Source organism: Phocoena phocoena, chromosome 15 (genome assembly GCF_963924675.1).
Source record: "Phocoena phocoena chromosome 15, mPhoPho1.1, whole genome shotgun sequence".
Taxonomy (NCBI): Eukaryota; Metazoa; Chordata; class Mammalia; order Artiodactyla; family Phocoenidae; genus Phocoena; species Phocoena phocoena.
The window spans coordinates 20,233,417-20,253,574 of record NC_089233.1 but is presented as its reverse complement, the minus strand read 5'-3'; the positions used below and the strand labels follow the sequence as shown (position 1 = coordinate 20,253,574).

General features: G+C 47.1%; 1 protein-coding gene across 1 annotated transcript; it reads left to right on the top strand.

Moving 5' to 3' along the window:
- Window positions 1–9,849: 9,849 nt before the first annotated feature.
- CHP2 (calcineurin like EF-hand protein 2) lies at window positions 9,850–13,098 on the top strand. Its single transcript, XM_065893407.1, has 7 exons — window positions 9,850–10,120; window positions 10,525–10,597; window positions 10,706–10,786; window positions 10,913–11,043; window positions 11,232–11,293; window positions 12,074–12,196; window positions 12,395–13,098. The coding sequence occupies exons 1-7, from the start codon at window positions 10,054–10,056 to the stop codon at window positions 12,446–12,448; spliced, it is 591 nt and encodes a 196-aa protein (XP_065749479.1). The 5' UTR covers window positions 9,850–10,053; the 3' UTR covers window positions 12,449–13,098.
- The last annotated feature ends 7,060 nt before the right edge of the window (window positions 13,099–20,158 follow it).

The following is a 20,158-nucleotide window of genomic DNA, read 5'->3' as shown; positions in this document are numbered from 1 at the left end:
CAGCGACCAAGCCTTGGGCATTGTCCCAAGATGCCTCCAGCTCTCGGGGTGCCTGAAGAGTGTGGGGTTCAGTGGAGAGATGGGGCGAATGGCCTTAGTCTGGACTCTGGGCCACACTTCACTGCTGGGCCCGACACAACCTGAGCTCAGAGGTGCATGAAACTCCCCACCCACTGGGGACACTGCTTCCTGAGTCTGCCTACAACCACGGGATCCAGTGAGGACAAGACATCACCCACCCTCTCCTTCGTCTTCCATTCCCTCCTGGTCCCTCCTTCCTGCTCAATCTCACTTCTCTGTTCTGTAAGGCTCTGCGTTAGGCCAGGTTCCTAGAAGCAGAACCAGAGACGGGGACTCTTGTTCAACTGATTTATTGAGCGTGAGGGAAGTGGGGTAGGGCAGAGAATACAAGTGGAGGCAAGAATGTGATCTCAGCTGAAGGCCAGCTTCTTTCTGATCCCACAGAGAAGCTCTGGAGCACAAATTCACCACAGAGCAAATCCCACCTGGGGGCAAAGGGGCTGCTCTGTGTGCCACTGGCCGAGCTCGGTCCTGGAGTGTGTGTGTGTGTATGTGTGTGTAACCTCTCATCAAAGGCGGCTCATTTTTGACCGAGGGCAGTTTTCCAGAAAGGGGGCGCTTCATGAGTTACCAGTCAATACTCCTGGCAGCTGGGGGTTGGGTACACTGGCAGGGGAAGGGGACCTGGACAGGGGATCCAGAGGAGACACTGTGGTTCTCCCTTCGTGGAGGCAGAAAGACAGATAGGAAGATAGGCGGTGTGTGTGAGAGAGAGACAGACAGAGAGAGAGAGATACACTGTCACAAGCTAGACAAAAATTCTTTTATATTATCACTTGCAAAGGACTTAGCCTGCCCCTTGAGTCCTTTCTCAGCCTAAGAGGCAGAGGGAAAGGACATTCTCATAAAAAGACAGCTTTGTTGAGGTGTAATTCACATATCATTTAATTCATCCATGTGGAGCGTACCATTCAATGGTTTCTAGTGTATCCACAGAGTGGTGCAACCATCACCACAATCAGTTTTAGAACTTTTCGCCATCCCAACAAGAAGCCCTGCGCCCTTTATCAGTCACTCTCCACCTCCCCTGCACACCCACACCCCATCCCCAGACAACCACAAATCTACTTCTGTCTCTATGGATTTGCCTGTTTTGAACATTTCATACAAATGGAATCATATAACACGTGGTCTTTTGTGTCTGGCGTCTTTCACTTAGCATAATGTTTGCAAGGTTCATCCGTGCTGTAGCATGTATTGGGTACTTCATTTCTTTTTATTGCTGAATAATATTCCATTGTGTGGATATACCATATTTTATTTATTCATCAGTTGTTTCCACCTTTAGGTGTGGGGTGAACATATATTTTCATTTCTCTTCTATGTACCTAGGAGAGGGATTTCTGGATCAACCAGTCATTTTTGCACTGTTCTTGTGACGGCTTCTGCTGTTAAGTTCTGGACAGCTGTCCAGAACTGTCCTACTTCATGACTTTTTGCAAACCTGATTCCTTTTTTTTTTTTAATTTCATTAATTATTTTTGGCTGCGTTGGGCCTTTGTTGCTGCGCGCGGGCTTTCTCTACTTGTGGTGAGCGGGGGCTACTCCTCGTTGCGGTGCACGTGCTTCTCATTGCGGTGGCTTCTCTTGTTGCGGAGCACGGGCTCTAGGCACACGGGCTTCAGTAGCTGTGGCACGCAGGCTCTAGAGTGCAGGCTCAGTAGTTGTGGCACACAGGCTTAGTTGCTCCGTGGCATGTGGGATCTTCCTGGACCAGGGCTCGAACCCATGTCCCCTGCATTGGCAGGTAGATTCTCAACCACTGCACCACCAGGGAAGTGTCCCAAACCTGATTCTTCAGCCTTCTTCCCCGCAAACGAGTTTGGCTTTCATTCTGAGAGTTCCTCCCCAAATGAACAAAACTGTCCTGAAGGTCTCTGAGAACAATGGCTTGGTACTCTTGGGTTGAAGCCAATGTTTCCATTAGCATCCATTAGGTTTTGAGGCACTCCAGACAGTATGCCCCCACTCAGTTCTGGTTTGTTTCAGTCTTCATGCAAAATTCTAGTTTTCCTGGAGAACTCTGAAGAGAGAGCATATCAGTCTTTTACTGAGCACAGTCTGTAGAGAACGCAGAAGTTAAAATCTAGAGCAGATTAGCAAACAATGGCCTGTGGGCTAAACCCAGCCTGTTGCCTTTTTTGGTATGATCCACAGCTAAGAGTAGATTATACATTTTGAGATCATTGAAAAAAAAGGAATAATATTTTTTGATGCAAGGAAATGGAATGAATCTCAAATTTTAGTGTCCATAAGTAGTTTTATTGGAACACAAACATGTCCATTTGTTTAAGCATTGTCTACAGCTGCTTTTGCACTACACCAGCAGAACTGTGTAGTTGTGACAGAGACTGAAGGATGCACAAAGCCTAAAATATTTACTATCAAGCCCTTTACAGAAGAAATGTGCCAACCCTTGATGCAGCCAAGACCCCGCACTGCCCTGTAGCACCCAGCCTGGCATTAGTAAGCAAAAGGGGAGATGGGTGTTTTCAGTCTTCATTTTGAAAAGCACTCCATACACACAATCCCCAAATTTACCTATGACTATCCACATTTGAACCAGGAACTCCAGTTTATGCATATTATACTGACTCTTATTACCAGACTCATGCTCTTCACTTAGCTGGAAAACCACACTCCTGATTTTCCTTCTACTTCACTCGCCACTCCTTCTCAATCTCCTTTACCAATTCTTTTTCTCTTCCCAAGTTCTAAATGTTGGAGGATCCCCAGTGATTAGCCCTGGGTCTTCTTCTCTCCGTCCTTCATTCACATCACAGATGATCTTATCCAGTTTCATAGTTTTAATACCATCTATACACTGATAATCCCCAAATGTATAGTCCTGTCAATTCCTCAAGGAAATATAAGAACGATAAATGCATATGCACCAAACAACAGAGCTCCCAAATATATGAAGCAAACGTTGACAGACTTGAAGGAAGAAATAGACAGTTCTATAATAATTTGAGACTTCAATATCTCACTTTCAATATTGGATAGAACATCTAGACAGAAGATGAATAAGGAAATAGATGACTTGAAAGACACTATAAACCAACTAGATCAAACAGGCATATATAGAACGCTCTACCCAACAACAGCAGAATGCACCTTCTTCTCAAATGCACATGGAACCTTAGTCCACAAAAGAAGTCTCAGTAAATTTAAAAATATTGAAATTGTGCAAAGTATCCTTTCTGACTGCCATGGAATGAAACTAGAAATCAATAAGAGAAGAAAACTGGAAAATTAACAAATATGTGGAAGTTAAACAACACACTCAAAACAATCAATAGGTCAAATAAATCGCAGAGGAAATTAGAAACTACTTTGAGATGAATGAAAATAAAAACACAGGATAGCAAGTATATAACACTTGTCCCAACTTCTATTTTGAAATCCAAACTCCCATACCCAGTTAACTAATTAACATCTTTACTAGGATGCATAACAAGCAGCTCAAGGACTTTAAAATTTTCTCCCATTGATCTGTGCTCTTTTCCCTTCATTTACCATCTCGGCTAATGGTGGCTTCCAGTTGTTTACTACCAAATCCTTGGAATTATCCTTGACTCCTCTCTTTCTCTCACACTTTACATCCAATACATAAGCAAATATTGTGGACTCTTCTTTCGAAATAGGACCCAAATTTGACCCCTTCTCACCACTTCCACTTGTGGCAACTGATTCACCATTGTCTTCTGCCTGAATTATTGCAGTAGTCTCCCAGCTTCCACTTTGCCCTAGTTAAGTCAACTCATAACAGCCAGAGTGATTCTCCATCTTTTTTTTTTTTTTTTGAGTTGATTTCTTATTTATTTATTTATTTATTTATTTTTGGCTGCATTGGATCTTTGTTGCTGTGCGCAGGCTTTCTCTAGTTGCCACGAGAGGGGGTTACTCTTTGTTGCGGTGCGCGGGCTTCTCATTGTGGTGGCTTCTCTTGTTGCAGAGCATGGGCTGTAGGTGCCCGGGCTTCAGTCATTGTTGTATGTGGGCTCAGCAGTTGTGGCTTGCAGGCTCTAAAGTGCAGGCTCAGTAGTTGTGGCACATGGGCTTAGTTGCCCTGTGGCATGTGGGATCTTCCCGGACCAGGGCTTAAACTCGTGTCCCCTGCATTGACAGGGGGATTCTTAACCACTGCACCACCAGGGAAGCCCCCCTCATTCTCCATCTTAAACCCTACTGTGATGTCCCCTCACACTTGAAATAAAACTTGTGACCTAAAAGACTCTGCAAGACCCTGTAAGACATGACTCTTGCCTTCTTGAGGTTCATGACCTGTATCCTTGCCATCTTGACCACACCAAAGGTACAAATAGTCTCTTGTTTTAATGCATACTTTTATTATTTTTTTCTTTTCTAGAGACAATATGTACTTTTAAACTTTGTGAGGTTGGGCATCTTCTTATGCTATTTTCTATTTCACATCTTATCCCATTTTTTCTAATGAGAGGTGTGGGGATTTTTGGTTTTCCTTTTTGTTGTCTTGTCATTTTCCTTTGGATTTTTAAGATATCTTTGTATTCTAAGGAAATTATCTTTAGTCTTTTATATAGACTGAATATTTCTCCAGCTAGTCTTTTTTTTTTTTTTTTGTGGTACGCGGGCCTCTCACTGTTGGGGCCTCTCCCGTTGCGGAGCACAGGCTCCGGACGCGCAGGCTCAGCGGCCATGGCTCACGGGCCCAGCCGCTCCGCGGCATGTGGGATCTTCCCGGACCGGGGCACGAACCTGTGTCCCCTGCATCGGCAGGCAGACTCTCAACCATTGCGCCACCAGGGAAGTCCCCCGGCTAGCCTTTTTGATTTTGAGATCTCTATCTCTCTATGTATCGCCATACAGAGATTTTAATTTTCACATAGTCAAATTAGCCAATCTTTTCTCTATGCTTTCTGTGCTTTGTTTCATGTTTACAAAGGCCTTCAAGTTCAAGACTATAACAACATTTAAAATTTCTTCTAGTATTGTATAGTTTCACTTTGCATTTAAACCTTTATTCTATCTGGTATTAATTTTGGTATGTGAAGGTAGGGATACAGCTTAATTTTTTCCCCCAAAAGACAGATGTCCCTAATGACATTTACTGAGTAATTCACATTTCCCCCATTGATTTGAAATGTCACTTTTATCACATGTCAAATTCCCACATGTATTTGAGTCTGTTTCTGACTTTCTTGTCTGTTTCTTTTCGGTCTATTCCTGCCCTATTACGTCATAGCTCATTGTAACTTTATAATACATTTAAAAATCTGTTAGAATTAGTTTGCCCTCATTACTTTTTACTTTCCAGAGTTTTTCAGGCTATTCTTGGCTTTTGTCTTTAAACAGCTTTACTGAGATATAATTCACATAGCATATAATTCACTGCTTAAAGTGTACAATTCAAGAGATAAATATATTCACGTATATGTGTAACCATCACCACAATTTTAGAATGTTTTCGTCTCCTCAAAAATAAACTTTGTACCCTTTATCTACAACTCCCTTTCCCACGGGCTCCCCTAGTCTTAAGCAACCACGAATTTACTTTCTGTCTCTACGGATTTCCTATTCTTGACATTTCATGTTATAATGGAATAACATTATATGTGGTCTTTTGTGGCTGGTTTATTTTACTTTACAGAGTTCATCCATATGTGGCATGTATTAGCACTTCATTCCTCCTTATGGCTGAATAGTATTCCATTGTAATGGATATATAACATTTCATTGACTCATTAATCAGTGGACATTTGGATTCTTTCCACATAGTAGCTATTGTGAATAATGCTGCTATCAACATTCATGCACAAGCTTTTGTTTTAACACCTGTCTTCAATTCTTTTGGGTATATACCTAGCAGTGGAATTGCTCATATGGTAATTCTGTTTAACTTGCTGAGAAATCTCCAAACTGTTTTCCATAGCAGCTGCACCATTTTACATTTCTACTAGCAATGTATGAGGGTTCCAATTTCTCCACATCATGGCCAAAACTTGTTATTTTCCATTGTTTTGTTTTGTTTTAAATTCTAGCCAGTCTAGTGGGCGTGAAATGAAATCTCATTGTCGTTTTATTTGTATTTCCCTAATGACTAATGATATTGAGCATCTTTTTATGTGCTTCTTGGCCATTTGCATATCTTTGGAGAAATGTCAATTTAAGACTTCTTTGGCTCACTTAAAAATTGGGTTATTTGGAAACCCCAAATTTTAGCTGGGCACATGGCCACCCAGTACTACAGAAGTGCCCATCCTCCTCTGCAGCTAGGCTGGTTATGTGACTAAGCTCTCCCTCCAGAATGGAATGGGAAGCAATTTGCATGACTTCTAGGATACTTCCTAGGAGGGAGAGGCAGGCTCTTTTCTCTGCTTCTCCCTCTGTCCTGCTGGTGGGAACGTGAGCTCTGAGGCTGGAGGTCCATCCTGGCCTGCGTCCGTCCTGGATGAGGGCAATGTCTCTGGGATGATAGAGCATCAAGGGAGAGGAGCTTCCTGGAGCAGCCCTGCCAGGCCAGCCCTGGACTGTCTGCCTCCAGACCCAAACATGAGAGAGATGCCAACTTCTACCTGCGATTCTTATGTGGAGGCTCTTTGTTACAACAGCTGAACATTATCCTAACCAGGACAGCTGTCTTAGAGGGGACTTTTCTGTGTGGTTCCTTTGGGTCGGGTTGCTCCAAGAACCACAGCTGTCTGAAATTCTCAGCTCCCTCTTCCACGTGAGCCAAGCTCATCTCCAGCCCACTCTCCTTTCCAGGCGCATCTTTGGAAATCTAATGTGTGAAGATCATTGCTCCCAACTAAACAAGCCTGGAGCTAATATCTTCCAGGGGCATTGTCTTTTTCTTTCCTCCCACACTTGTGCACCCACCCCCACTCTCTCCCAAAGAGGCAGCCTGTTTTGAAATATGCTTTCCCTGTGGATATCTGTAGATTCTAATTAAATAACTCAGGAAACAGGCCACCTTGTGTGTGGTGTAACTTGACTCTTGCTAGAAAGATGTTTGGAACGTGTAAGTTCCTTGTTAACCTGACAAATTTAAAAGCTTAATTTGAAACACTAACCAAATTCCCCTTGCAGTATGAGGGCAGAAAGGGGGGCTTGGTCAAGCCTTCTTGTCCTGAGCTCTCAGCATGAGGACACAGATATTTGGACTTCCCAGGTATCTGGCCTTGTTATATAATTTCTTATATGCCCTCCACCCTTATGGAACCTGCAATTTTATGGGGAAAAGGAGCTCTAACATATATTAAAATGTTAAACTCATTGAGAACATTGTAAAAACAACTGAGTTGTCTTTTTGTTATTGAGTTGTAAGTGTTTTATATTTTCCCAACTATTCTTGCATCTGCATTTTTCCAGTTGAACCTCAGTATTGCTTCATCAAGAATGGCTAGCAACTTTTATGCAGCTTAAAAGCAAATGACAAAAAAAAAAAAAAGCAAATGACAAACGTTTAGCCTGAATCCTATGCAACAGATTCTTCAGATGAAATTCTCCCCAAAACATTTCCCCTTTAAATGCCCTGAAAAGATGTGGCCATGTAAATTGTGAAGTTGATTTAAACACTACTTGTGTGCATGAAGCAGGAATCAATTCTAGCACAGTGTTCTCCTGTAAGCTTGTGATGGCATGTGGATTGGGGTTGTAAATTGCTCTCTGGCCTGATTTACTTCAGTGCAGCACTGACTCAGAGATTAAGGCTGGAGGAACTCTTTCCAAGATCAGCAGCCCAAGCTGGACTGAGATGATTATTGCAGCCTCCCAGGGGCTCTTACCCCGTCCTGGACTCAGAACCTAACCCGTCCTACACTCCCAGGGTGGCACTGGAGTGATTGCTTGGCTTCATTAGGGAGCAGTGTAGTTTCCCGCATGCTTTAGTCCTTGTGGGGCAACTGAAAGGGAATCAAGCGTTCTTTATGACAGTTGCCTAATCCTTGGGATACCTGAAAAGAGAAGCATGCACTTCTTAGATCAATATTTTCAAGGCTTATCTGATGTGAGACTCTGCCTGGGGCTAGAGGCTGGATTGTTTCTCCAGTTTCTCTCTCTCCAAGGCGGGTATGAACTTGAACCCTTGTAATGAACAGCTTGCCTTTTTTCCCCCTTGGGAAATTTGTGTATATATGTGATTATGATGGGGGAAGAGAGGGTAATTATACATGCAAAGCTGGACACCTGTGGTGCTTGTTCCTTTACAACTGAGTTTCTCAACTTTTAAAAAATTATCACCTCCCACTTAAGGAGCATTGTTAGACTTTTTTTTTCCTTAACCACTCCTCTCCCATGAAATCTTTTTTTTTTTTTTTTTTTGGCTGCGTTGGGTCTTCGTTGCTGGGCACGGGCTTTCTCTAGTTGCGGCGAGAGGGGGCTACTCTTTATGGCGGTGCGCGGGCTTCTCATTGCGGTGGCTGCTCTTGTTGGGGAGCAGGGGCTCTAGGCGCATGGGCTTCAGTAGTTGTGGCGCATGGGCTCAGTAGTTGTGGCTCGCGGGCTCTAGATTACAGGCTCAGTAGTTGTGGCGCACAGGCTTAGTTGCTCCGTGGAATGTGAGATCTTCCCGGACCAGGGCTCGAACCCGTGTCCCCTGCATTGGCAGGCGTATTCTTAACCACTGCGCCACCAGGGAAGTCCCTCCCATGAAATTTTAATACTACAGATATATATCTATTTATGTGTTATATGTGTGTCTGTGTTTCATACATAAAAAGAAGATTTTTTGCCCCTTGGGGGTGATGTGGCCCCCATGGAGGATACATGCTTTATGACAGTTCACAGCTATTTCAAGCGATGGCAAGCCTCCACCACAGAAAAGTGGAAAGATGGCAGTGTAGCAAGCATGTGAGTTAATGCACTTAAAAGGCATAGCAAATTGCAGGGCCCATGGTGAGTGCTCAGAAAAATGACAGCCCTTGCTGTCGTTGTCATTATTATGTAAAGGTTGGTGACAGTGAGGTTTGTAACGCTCCCTCAGGCTGTAGGTGGATTCCCCTGGTGCTTGAGCGCTGGTCGGAGGGCTGTCAGTCCCTTAGCTGGAGCTTCTACCAGAGCCCAATAGGGCTCATAAGGGAGCAGCCGGGCTGGCTGGGGACTATAGCAAGAGGACCCCTCAGGATGCCCCCTCTACACATGGCAGCTGTTCCCAGCTGCCCCCAAGCGGCGCCAGGCAGGACTGCGGGCCTAGTGGTGTCAGATCTGATTTTTCAGAAGCCAGGTATTTGGGATTTGGGGTTAAATATCCAGATTTTTAAGCATTGACTCAATTAAACAACAAGGCTGTGTGGACCAAACAAAACAGATGAAACCAAGATACGCTGACTTGTCCAGAGAGAGAAGCGTAGCTGGGATTCCAATCCAAGTCGTTCAAACCCGGAGCTCCTTCCACTTAAACCAGCCCTTGCTCTCCGCCTCCCAACCCTCCTCGCTTCAGCCCCGTTTGGGACTCTTTCAAGGCCTCTGCCTCCAGGCCCGAGGGGGCCCCGGGCTGGAGCCATCCCGGATTGGGACGAATGCGTCTAGCTCCCCTGCCCACCCGTCACCCACTTCCCAGAAGGGCTTGGATTCTGTCTCCAGATGAAAAAGGGCGGACCTCGCTCGAGCCTTGCTCGGCGGCACCCGGGAGGCCCAGGGCCGGGAGGGAGGGCTGGGCCGGGCGGGAGGAGGCGGGTCGGTGCCGGGGCGAGAGTGGGGACGGGGACTCGCGGCCGGCGGACCCGGCCCAGCCCAGCCCCTCCCCTCCCCTCCCCTCCCCGCCCGACCTCAGAGTCTCGGGATGCAACCGCGCGTTCTTCGCTCCCGCCCCGCTGACCCCGCCACACTGGCACGGTTTTCTATTCGCCCGGGTCGCGGGTGGGAGGCGAGGAGCGGCGGGGTTCAGGAGCCTGGCTCCCCGCCAGGGCTGTGGCCTTCGTCCCAGGGGCCACCAGGCGGCCGCGCCTGCGAGGCGGGAGGGGAGGACGCCGGCCCCGGCGCAGCTCGGCCATGGGCTCCCGCAGCTCCCACGCCGCCAGGATCCCCGACGTGGACAGCATCCAGCGGGAGACCGGCTGTGAGTGCGGCGCATAGCGCCCGGGAACCCGGTAGGGTTCCGGGGGGAGGGTCCCGGGGCCGGGCGAACCTAGAAGATCCTAGCGGCCGGGCTCGCGGGCGTGGGGCGAGTTCACTCAGGGGTCCCGGCTCCGGGCTTGCGGGCACCTAGGTAGCCTCCAGCCGGGGTCGAGGCAGACTGCAGGACCGGAGGCGGATGGAGGGGTGGCTTTGGTCTCTTTGGGTCTCCCGGATCTCCCGGGTCGCACCCCGCCCGCTCGGCCCCGGGGCCCGGGTGGAACCTACCTCCAGCCAGCCCCCCGCCCCCCGCTCAACCCCCGTGGCCGCCTTGGGCATGGAGCGCGCCCCGGGATTCGGCCGCGTCCCGAGTCCTCGGGGAGTCACCGTCCGCCTCCGCCCCCGCAGTCTCGCAGGCCAGTCTGCTCCGCCTCTACCACCGGTTCCGAGCGCTTGACAGGAATAAGAAGGGCTACCTCAGGTGAGCCGGAGCTGGCCTTCTGACCTCTCACCTCTGCCTCTCTGACCCCGTCCCCTCCTTGACCATGTTCCGTCTTTGCCCCACCCGCCTTAAACTTTGACTTTCCAGCCGCGTGGATCTGCAGGAGATCGGGGCGCTGGCCGTGAACCCTCTGGGAGACCGCATTATAGACAGCTTCTTCCCTGACGGGTGAGCCTCGCCGCGGGTGGGGAGGTGGGGGTGAGAGCTTGTCGGGGGAGGTTAGCGACTGAGGCAGAGGCAGGGCCACGGCGACCACCGCGCCTGCACCATTGCCTGCCTCCCCCCACCCCCCAGGAGTCTGCAACTGGACTTCCCAGGCTTTGTCAGAGTCCTGGCTCACTTTCGACCTGTAGATGTTGAGGACCACGGAAACCGGGACCCGCAGGAACCCGAGCCCCTCAACAGCAGAATGAACAAACTTCGCTGTGAGTCTGTGCCCCCTACCGGGTGAGACCCCAGATTGACCACACCCGTTGAGAGGGCCCAGGCACCTTCCACTCCCTGTGTGGGCCCATTGGTGCCCCCTGCACTCTCCACTCCTCCAAGGTGAACTTTGGAGGGAAGAGAAGCAGGGAAAACCCACCTTCCTTTTCCCCCTCCACTCTCTTCCCAGTTGCATTCCAGCTCTATGACCTGGATGGAGATGGAAAGATCTCCAGGCATGAGATGCTGCAGGTTGGAAGAACCCAAGGGAAGGAGGGTGTGGTAGAACAGAATGGCTGTGGGTGATGGAGGGATGATTGGTGGGTGGGAGATGCAGATGACTGGGGTGTTGGGCGGGGAATAGGAGTGGGTGGGGTTGGAGTGTGGGTTAGTTGGGAGATGGGATGGGGAGCATTAGGGTATGAGGTTGGAAATAGATCAGTAGCTCTCAACTGGGGGCGATTTTGCCCCCTGAATGACACTGGCAATATGTAGAGACCTTTTTGTTTGACGGGGTAGTGCCTGGGACCTAGTGGGTAGAGGTCAGGAACACTGCTAAACATTTTACAATACCCAGGGTGGTACCCTGGGTACCAGGGGTACAATACCCCTCCCCCCACCAAAAGGAGTTATCTGGCCCCAAATGTCAATAGTGCTGAGACTGAGAAACTCTGGGATAGATGTGATGAGGTGGGGGATGGATTTGGGACTAGTTGGAAGATGAGATGGGGGATGGGGTGGAGGATAGGCAGAGATTGGGTTCTAAGGTTGGGCTTGAGTAATGAGCTTGGACACATTATTGAGGTGAGAGTGGGATAGTGAATGACAGATGGGGGGTTGGATGGAGAAGCAATGGGGGAATTATTGGGGGCTGTGGTGGGAAGTGACTGGAATCGGGGGAAAATGAATGAGGGATGGATTACAAAATTGGCACTAACACTTGGGGTGATGCGGACAAGGTTTGGGGTATGGTGTCAGTAGTCTCTGCGCCTCCTCCTTATGGCTGTCTCTGTCTCTTCCTCCACCACCCAGGTACTCCGGCTGATGGTTGGGGTACAGGTGACAGAAGAGCAGCTGGAGAGCATTGCCGACCGCACAGTGCAGGAAGCCGACGAAGATGGGGATGGCGCTGTGTCCTTCCTGGAGTTCACCAAGGTCAGGATGCCCTCAGGCCTGGGAAGTTGAGACCAGGAGTCCCTAGGACAGGTGGACATGGGAAATGAAGTTGGAAGGAGGATGGCAGAAAGAGAGGGGGTCCCCCAGGGAATCATGGGGCCTGGGGGATGGGAGAGGAGGCTGGAAGCGCAGAGGTTTGGAATTCAAGCCTCTTGACTACCACCCGTCTCCCCGCAGTCCTTAGAGAAGATGAACATCGAGCAGAAAATGAGCATCCGGATCCTGAAGTGACTCCCTTTGTGCCGTGGGTAGCTTACATGGACCAGTTCTGCTTGGGATTCCTCCTCAGGGAGGCCCAGCCCCAGTGAACTGTATACTTACTTGTACACTGAGCTCTAATTAGGACCAAGGAGAAAAGCTTGGAGGGGTGTTTACCAACTCATTTGATCTCAGATCTGTGAATCAGCCAGAAAATTTTTGGTTGCAAGTGACTGAAAACCCAAATCAAAAGGATTTCAGTTAAAAAAGAATTTTATGGGCTCACGTATTGAAAAAGTGTGGAAGTATCCAGAAAACTGGGAAGGTCTGGAAGTGTCTCAGGCACAGCTGAATCCAAGGACCAAAATGATGCTATCAGGACTCAGTTATTCTCTGTCTCTCATCTCAGCTTTCTTTTGTGTTGTATTCGTTCTCAGGTGGGCTCTTTCCTTGTAGTGGAGGATGGCCACCAGCAGTTCCAGGCTTCCATCCTATTAGCCTAGTAATGCAGAGGGAAGAGATTTTCTTGTTCAATAATTCCAAGCCAAGAGTCTCATTAGCCCCCCTGGAACCTTGTCCTTTCTCCAGGGGAATGGAACTTTCTATTTGGCCAGGACTGTGTCATGTGCTAAATGCTAGAGCCAGGAAATAAGGCCTGAGGAGGACTCAAGATGGGGTAAGGGATGGTTGCTTAAAGGAAAATGCAGGGCTGTTATCAGAAGGGGAAATGACGCTGGTCAGGCAAAACAAGAGATATCCATTAGTGTTAGGTTGACCAAATGGAGGGATCCTTGAAGTCTGGCTTCTTAAGTGGGTTTTCACTGATGAAGGTGGGTAGTGGGGGAAGAGGTGATATAAAAATAATAAAGAAGACATACCTTCCTAGAGTATGAAATAATTAAAAGGCTTGGAGAGTACTTCCATTTTGTTTCACAGTAAGATGTTCAAGCATTGACGTATCACAGGAGAGAGTGTAAAAGTCACATAAAATCATGAGATTCTATGTCTGTAGCAAAGCACTCTGGCTATATGTAAAGGAGATGCTGTCGGTACCCTGCTCATATCCCTTCCGAGGCCTGTGCTGGAGTTGTCTTGTATCAACACATTGATACAAGACACACTGGGAGCCAATTGTGCTTCTATCTTCCTAAGTCTGCTTTCAGTGATGTCAGGCTTGGTAGCTTGAAAGTGCTGCGGTGGGAATATTTACACCATAGACATTGGCAGGCAATAGTCCAGCACTTTTCTGCTTAGGAGAGCCTGTTTTTTTTTTTTTTTTTTTTTGGTGGAGAGCCTGTTTTTAAACATTTGTCAGCACATCAGCTGCTCGGCATTCACCATTACTGTATATGTCAATGACTTTTCCTCCCAGTTTTATTGAGATATAATTGGTATACAAAAAACCGCACGTAATTAATGTATGCAATTTGGTGAGTTCGGACATGTGTAGACGCTTGTATTACCATTACCATGATTAAGGTAATAAACATATCCACCATCTCCAAAAATTTCCTGTGTCCCTTTGTTTTCTAGGTTTATTTTATTTATTTTATTTATTTATTTAATTTATTTATTTATTTATTTATTTTATTTATTTATTATTATTTTATTTATTTATTTATTTATTTATTTATTTATTTTTTTGCGGTACACGGGCCTCACTCCCGTCGCGGAGTACAGGCTCCGGACACGCAGGCTCAGCGGCCATGGCTCACGGGCCCAGCCGCTCCGCGGCATGTGGGACCTTCCCGGACCGGGGCACGAACCCGTGTCCCCTGCATCGGCAGGCGGACTCTCAACCACTGCGCCACCAGGGAAGCCCTCTGGGTTTATTTTAACATGTGTAGTAGGAACACGTAACATGGGACCTAACATGCTTAACGTATGTTTAAGTACACAGTATTACTGTGGACTAGGCAATCTGTCGTATGGCAGATCTCTGGCACGTACTCATCTTGTATAACTGTAACTTTATCCCCTTCCCCCATCCCCTGGGAATCACCATCCCATTGACTACGTCTGCACACCTGACTATTTTAGCTGCCTCACAGAAGAGGAATCATGCAGCACTCGTCTTTCTGAGACTAATTTCATGCAGCATAATGTCTCCCAGGTCCATCCATGTCGTCACAAAGGGTAGGATTTCCTTCTTTTTAAAGACTGAATAATATTCCATTGTATGCGTATACCACACTTTATCTACTCATCTGTTGATGGACGTTTGGGTTGATTATTGTGAATAAGGCTGCAAAGAACATGGGAGTGCAGGTATCTCGTCAAGATAGTGATTTCATTTCCTTTGGACATACACCCAGAAGTGGGACTGCTGGATCATGTGGTAGTTCTATTTTTAATTTTTTGAGCAACCTTGACGGCTTCTTCCTGCAAGCATGGGTGACACTGCTCAAGGGCTTTGCCTGCCGTAGGCATGTGCTCATGTGAGGGGCAGGTAGAAGTGCCAGGGAGTCAATGTCCGTGGAAGCAGCTCTCAACCAATGACAGATGGAAATTGGAGGATAAATACTCGCTTCCTCACCCCTCAGGTGGGACAACAGGGGCAAGTTCTCTTCATTCTCAGAAATCTCCAGCAGGTTTGAGCCCCAGCTGCCTACGATATTAACCTGCTTGCTATGGTACCCTGTTTGGCTCCTTCTATCCCGTCTCCCTTTTCCCCTGTCAGTGCTTCCTGCATCACCTCACATATAAACAGCTAGCTGTCAAAGCGTTGTCTCAGGACGCTCTGGAGAAACTCAACCTGAGATGTGCTAGACCTTCCAGAGCACAAGCTCACAGTCCTCTGTGGTTGCAGGTACTCAGTGGGACACTCAGAGGGAGCACCGTGTTAGGTGACTGTACAGCTCCTGGCGTTTTCCGAGTCCAGGGAGTTTGAGGCCATGTAAAGACTATGCACCTTTGGGGCTCTAGGAACGTGAAGTTGTCTGGGGTGGCACGTTAGCCCCATTTCAACTTTTGCATTTTGATCATATGATTCTGACAGGTGAGGCTCACAGTTGAGGGGAGGGGGCAAGGAGGATATTGGATTGCTTATGAAATTTTGAGTTTTTGTCAGGATTTTTACATGAGCAAAGACTTTTTGATTGAGAGATGTTTGTTTAGTTTTTGGCTCCAAGTAAAGGTGGGGGGAAGGTGTAAATCTCACTGAGTAGCTATGTTTTCCAGGCACTGTGGAGGAAGATTTGTGTACAGAGAGAAATAGGGGAGAGGGAGAGGGAGAGAGGGAATGAATCTTTATCCGTGGTCTTTTCCCCATTACAGTGTTTCTCAAATTTTCCTGACAGTAAATATCATCTGATTAAAAAAGTTCAGACGCTTTGGCCCCATTTGAGAGCTCCTGAGTCTCCAGGGAAATCTATATTTTTAATATGTGATTCTGATGTTAGAGGTCCAAAGACTAAACTTTTAGAAACGCTGACCTAAAGCTTCTGGCCAGGACTTCCCTGTTGGCGCAGTGGGTAAGACTCCGCGCTCCCATTGCAGGGGGCCTGGGTTCGAGCCCTGGTCAGTGAACTAGATCCCACATGCATGCTGCAGCTAAGAGTTCGCATGCCACAACTAAGGAGCTGACGAGCCACAACTAAGACCAGGTGCAACTAACTAACTAAATAAATAAATAAATATTTTTTTAAAAAAAGCTTCCGGCCAGGCTCCCAGTGACAGCTACCAGTGAGACGTTCTCTGACAACCACAAGGCACCGGGCATAACACTGGCCCATAGGCTCTGGGTCCACACCTGCTCTGTGCCAGTGAGTAGCACTTCTGACCGAATAAGGGTCCCTGGAGGGCCTGGGGGATCCCCCAGCCTCTACTTGCTGTTCTGGTGGGTGAGGGAGGAAAGTGCCCCTACTTTTTCTCAGCATGAAATCCTCAGGATCCCACCGAGCTTAGGAGGTTGGAGACCTTTGTCAGGCAGGAGGGCGGGGCATCCGTCTGGCTGCTGTGGTATAAACTGTCTGAACCTCACCCTCTGGATATCGACCCCGACAGAGCTGCCTATGGATTTGTTCTGGGGGTGGGGGGCTCTGATGACACCGCTGGGGAGCCCTGTGCTGTCGTTAGCAGTTGCCAGATGCAGCGATTTGTCTACCACCCTCGTCTTTGTTGCCATACGGTCTCTACAAGCTGTGCCATTATTTACTTATTATTTGTCTATCAATCGACTTGTTTAAAAATTTATGTATTTGAGCTTATAAAGGAACTGAATATCACTCCTGTAAATTAGAAACTGCCGTGAACAAAATACATACAAAGAAACAAACAAACAAAAAAATGTCAAAAAGAGAGATTAGCAAGAGTTGTAAAAGACAAACCTGCCTGAAACACAGCTCCTCTGTGGTGATCTGAAAGATGGAGAATCATCTTGGGTACATGAGCGCTGTGTTTCCTACACTTTGGGCTCCACTGGCTGGGGGAACTGGAAGGCAGTAGTCCTGGGTCCAGGGACCAGTTTGGAGGCAGCCATCGGTGGGCTGGGCATCCCGCTTCTCGGGCCGGCTGCTGGTCAGCTTGGGTTTGGTAAAGGTTGGGCACTGAAATGGAGTCCACTCACCAGGTCAGGTCCAGGGACAAGTAGCAAGGCGTTACAACAGACGATTTATTACACAGCTGGAAATGTTAAGAGCAACAGCACTTTGCTGACATTTGTGTCCAGACCTGGTAAGACTGTGAGCTTAGAAACGGGGCCTGTGAACTTGCCTACCTGCTGGGCTCAGGTGGCAAGAGTCGTCAAGGGAGGGGCTGAAGGCCTGGTGCTTGGAATCCTCACTTGAGAGGTGATTCCCAGGGAGGTGTGGGGCAGGCACTGGCACTGCCATCACTTGTTCCACCAGGGCTGCTGCGAAGGTATTTCGCTGACCTGGGGTTTTCTGGAAGAACCCATCTACATATCCTGAAAATAAGATGGGAATTCCAGAAGCCCCTTTCCTTGCCAAGGTGACTGAACCTGAGACAGCGCGTGTAGGAACCCTGGGGTGTAGCACTTAAGTAGTAATGTTGTATAAACGTAATTATGGCTAATCAGGAAAATAATGAAGAATTCTGAACTTGACTCTCAAATACAATAGGAGACTATGAGTTGTCCTCTGCCCCACCCAGACAACACCAATAAAACTCTTCTTGATGTTTACGAGGCATTATATAGACTTGATTCTTGGTTATAGAGCTACCCTGAGAATCAGTGTGGTTCAATAAAAATAAGTTGAGTTTTGGAGTTCTATTAAGCCTGAGATTGAACCTGGACCCTTTTAATTACTCACTGAATGCCCTTAGGTAAGGAACTTTACCCTTCAATGCGTCAGCCTCCAACATCCATGAAAGAGACAGATAACAGCAGTACCTCGTAGAGTTATTATGTCTTGTCCTTCCCCTATGTCACCCCGCCCCCCAACCTGCTTTACTTCAGCTGAGGCCCCTTGGCGCTACCTGTAAACAAGGACTCTGGTCTGTATCAGTCAGGAATCTTTCTGTTGTAACCAGCTTATGAAAGAATAAGAGTTTGTTGGTTCATATAACTGAACGGAAAGTCCAAAGGTAGACCTGGCAAAGGACAGTTCCAAAGGCTCATTGATGTCATCAGAAATCCGTCTTTTCACTCTGCACTCTGCTTTTCTCTGTGTTGGTTTCATTCCCCAGCAGCAATCCCAATGAAAAGGGAGGCTCTCTTTCCCAATAGCTTTGCCAAAAGACACAGAAGTGAACCTCAGCTTAAAGAAGTAAACCTCGCTATGGCTGGGTGGATGTACCACTCTGATTAGCCAGACTGGTCACATGCTCACCCCAGGAGCTGGAGATTGCAAGCTCACTTGTACCAAATGCTGCGTAAAATGTGTCTGTATGTGTGTGTGTGTGGTATCGATTCCTTAAAAGAAAATCAGAATGCTGTTGCCAGAAGAAAAAGGCTGCATGCTGGTTCTTGGAAGGCAAAATCAACAGAGAACTGTACACTAGTTAAGTGTTTTGTTTTGTTTTGGTTTTGGGCTACAAAAAACAGAATTACCAACTAACAGTGGCTTACACGATTGAGACAATTGTCTCACGTTATAAGATGTTTTTGGTGGTAGGCAGTCCTAGAGATGTTGAGTGGCTCAACAATTTTATTAAAGATCCAAGATCTTGTTACCTCCATTCCTCAGCATATTGGCTTTTAATTCTCAGGTTTGTTGACTCATGGTTACAAGATGGCTGCTGTGGCTCTAGCCAACACACCCTCACAGGAATAGTGTCTAGAACAGGTGGGTGGCCAGGGCAGCTAAAGATAACACCTTTTGTGTCTGTCTATTTTGATCCCTGAGGAAAATATTTCCCAAAACTATATCCCACTCATAGATTGCCCTTTACTTGTCATTGGTCAGAACAAGAACACCTCTAGCTGTAAGGGAGGCTGGGAAAATGAATATCTGACATCGTCAGACTTCATCATGGGAGATGGGCTTTCCCAATAATGATGAAAGGGGAGAGAAATAACAGCTGTGTAGTATATTATTCTAAGTGTGACTGTGATACTGGACAACACCTAAATCTTGATGGCTTAAGACAGCCAGAGTTTATTCCTTGCTTACACTGTATGTTGTTAGCTGTGGGTCAGCTGCCCTCTGCTCCACATGCCTTCGTGCTGCAGGACCCAGGCTGAAGGAGCAGCCCCTGTCAGGGACATGCCACATGGCAGAGGGACAGCAAAAGAGCTGCAGGAAACGTGGCTAAGTTTCTGTGCAGACCTGCCATATGTCTTGTCTACTTGGATATCATTGGCCAAAGCAAGTCACAGTCTAACTTGAAGTCAACAGAGCAGGAGAGTCTACTCCTCCCATAGGGAGTCGTGATGCTCTATCATATGATGTTCTGTTGCTGTGTAGCAAATCACCTGAAAACTTAGCTTAAAACAACCACCATTTTATTATACCTGATGATTTTGTGGTTCAAGGATTCAGGCAGAGCTCAGCCGGGCAACGCTTCTGCAGCACGTGGTGTTTTCAGCTGGCACACGGGCTGGTCTGGAGGGTCCAACTGGCTTTACTCACAGGTGTGGCACCTTGGTAGGGATGCTTTGAGGTCTGGGCTCTCTGGCATGGCAATGTGAAGGTTGTGGACTTCCTCCATGGCAGCTCAGGGCTTGAGAGACAGTGTTCTAAGAGACAGGAAGTGGAAAAGCCCAGGCCGGGGAAACTGGCCCACCATCACTTCTGCCAGAATGTATCAGGACAAACCAGTCGCAGAGCCCACAAGAGGAGGGGAGACAGATTCTCTCTCTGGAGGGGAGGAGTATTAAAGAATTTATGGCCGTCTTTTACTTGCCACACGTGGATATAGGAACAGATGCATAACCTTACAGGGAAGAGAGGTAGACATTAAAAAAAAAATAAATTTTAAGATGGGTCTTACCTTACCAGTTAGCATTTATCATGAAATAAAAATTATCAAAACATTGTTATGTTAAATAGTTAATATTTATCATGAAACCGAAATAATTAAAACAAAGTTGTTAAATACTTAACACACGTGATGTTTAATATATTTGTGTATCCTTAACTATATGTAAGTTAATATTTATTATGAAACCAAAATAATTCAAACAGTTGGGCTATTGCTACAGAAAGATCAAGGTACAAAAAAAGAAAGGACAGCTATACGCCCACACACACACATACACACACACACACACACATAGTTTATACAGTATGATAAAACATTATGTATTTATATATTAGACCCCCCAAATCAGATCACAAA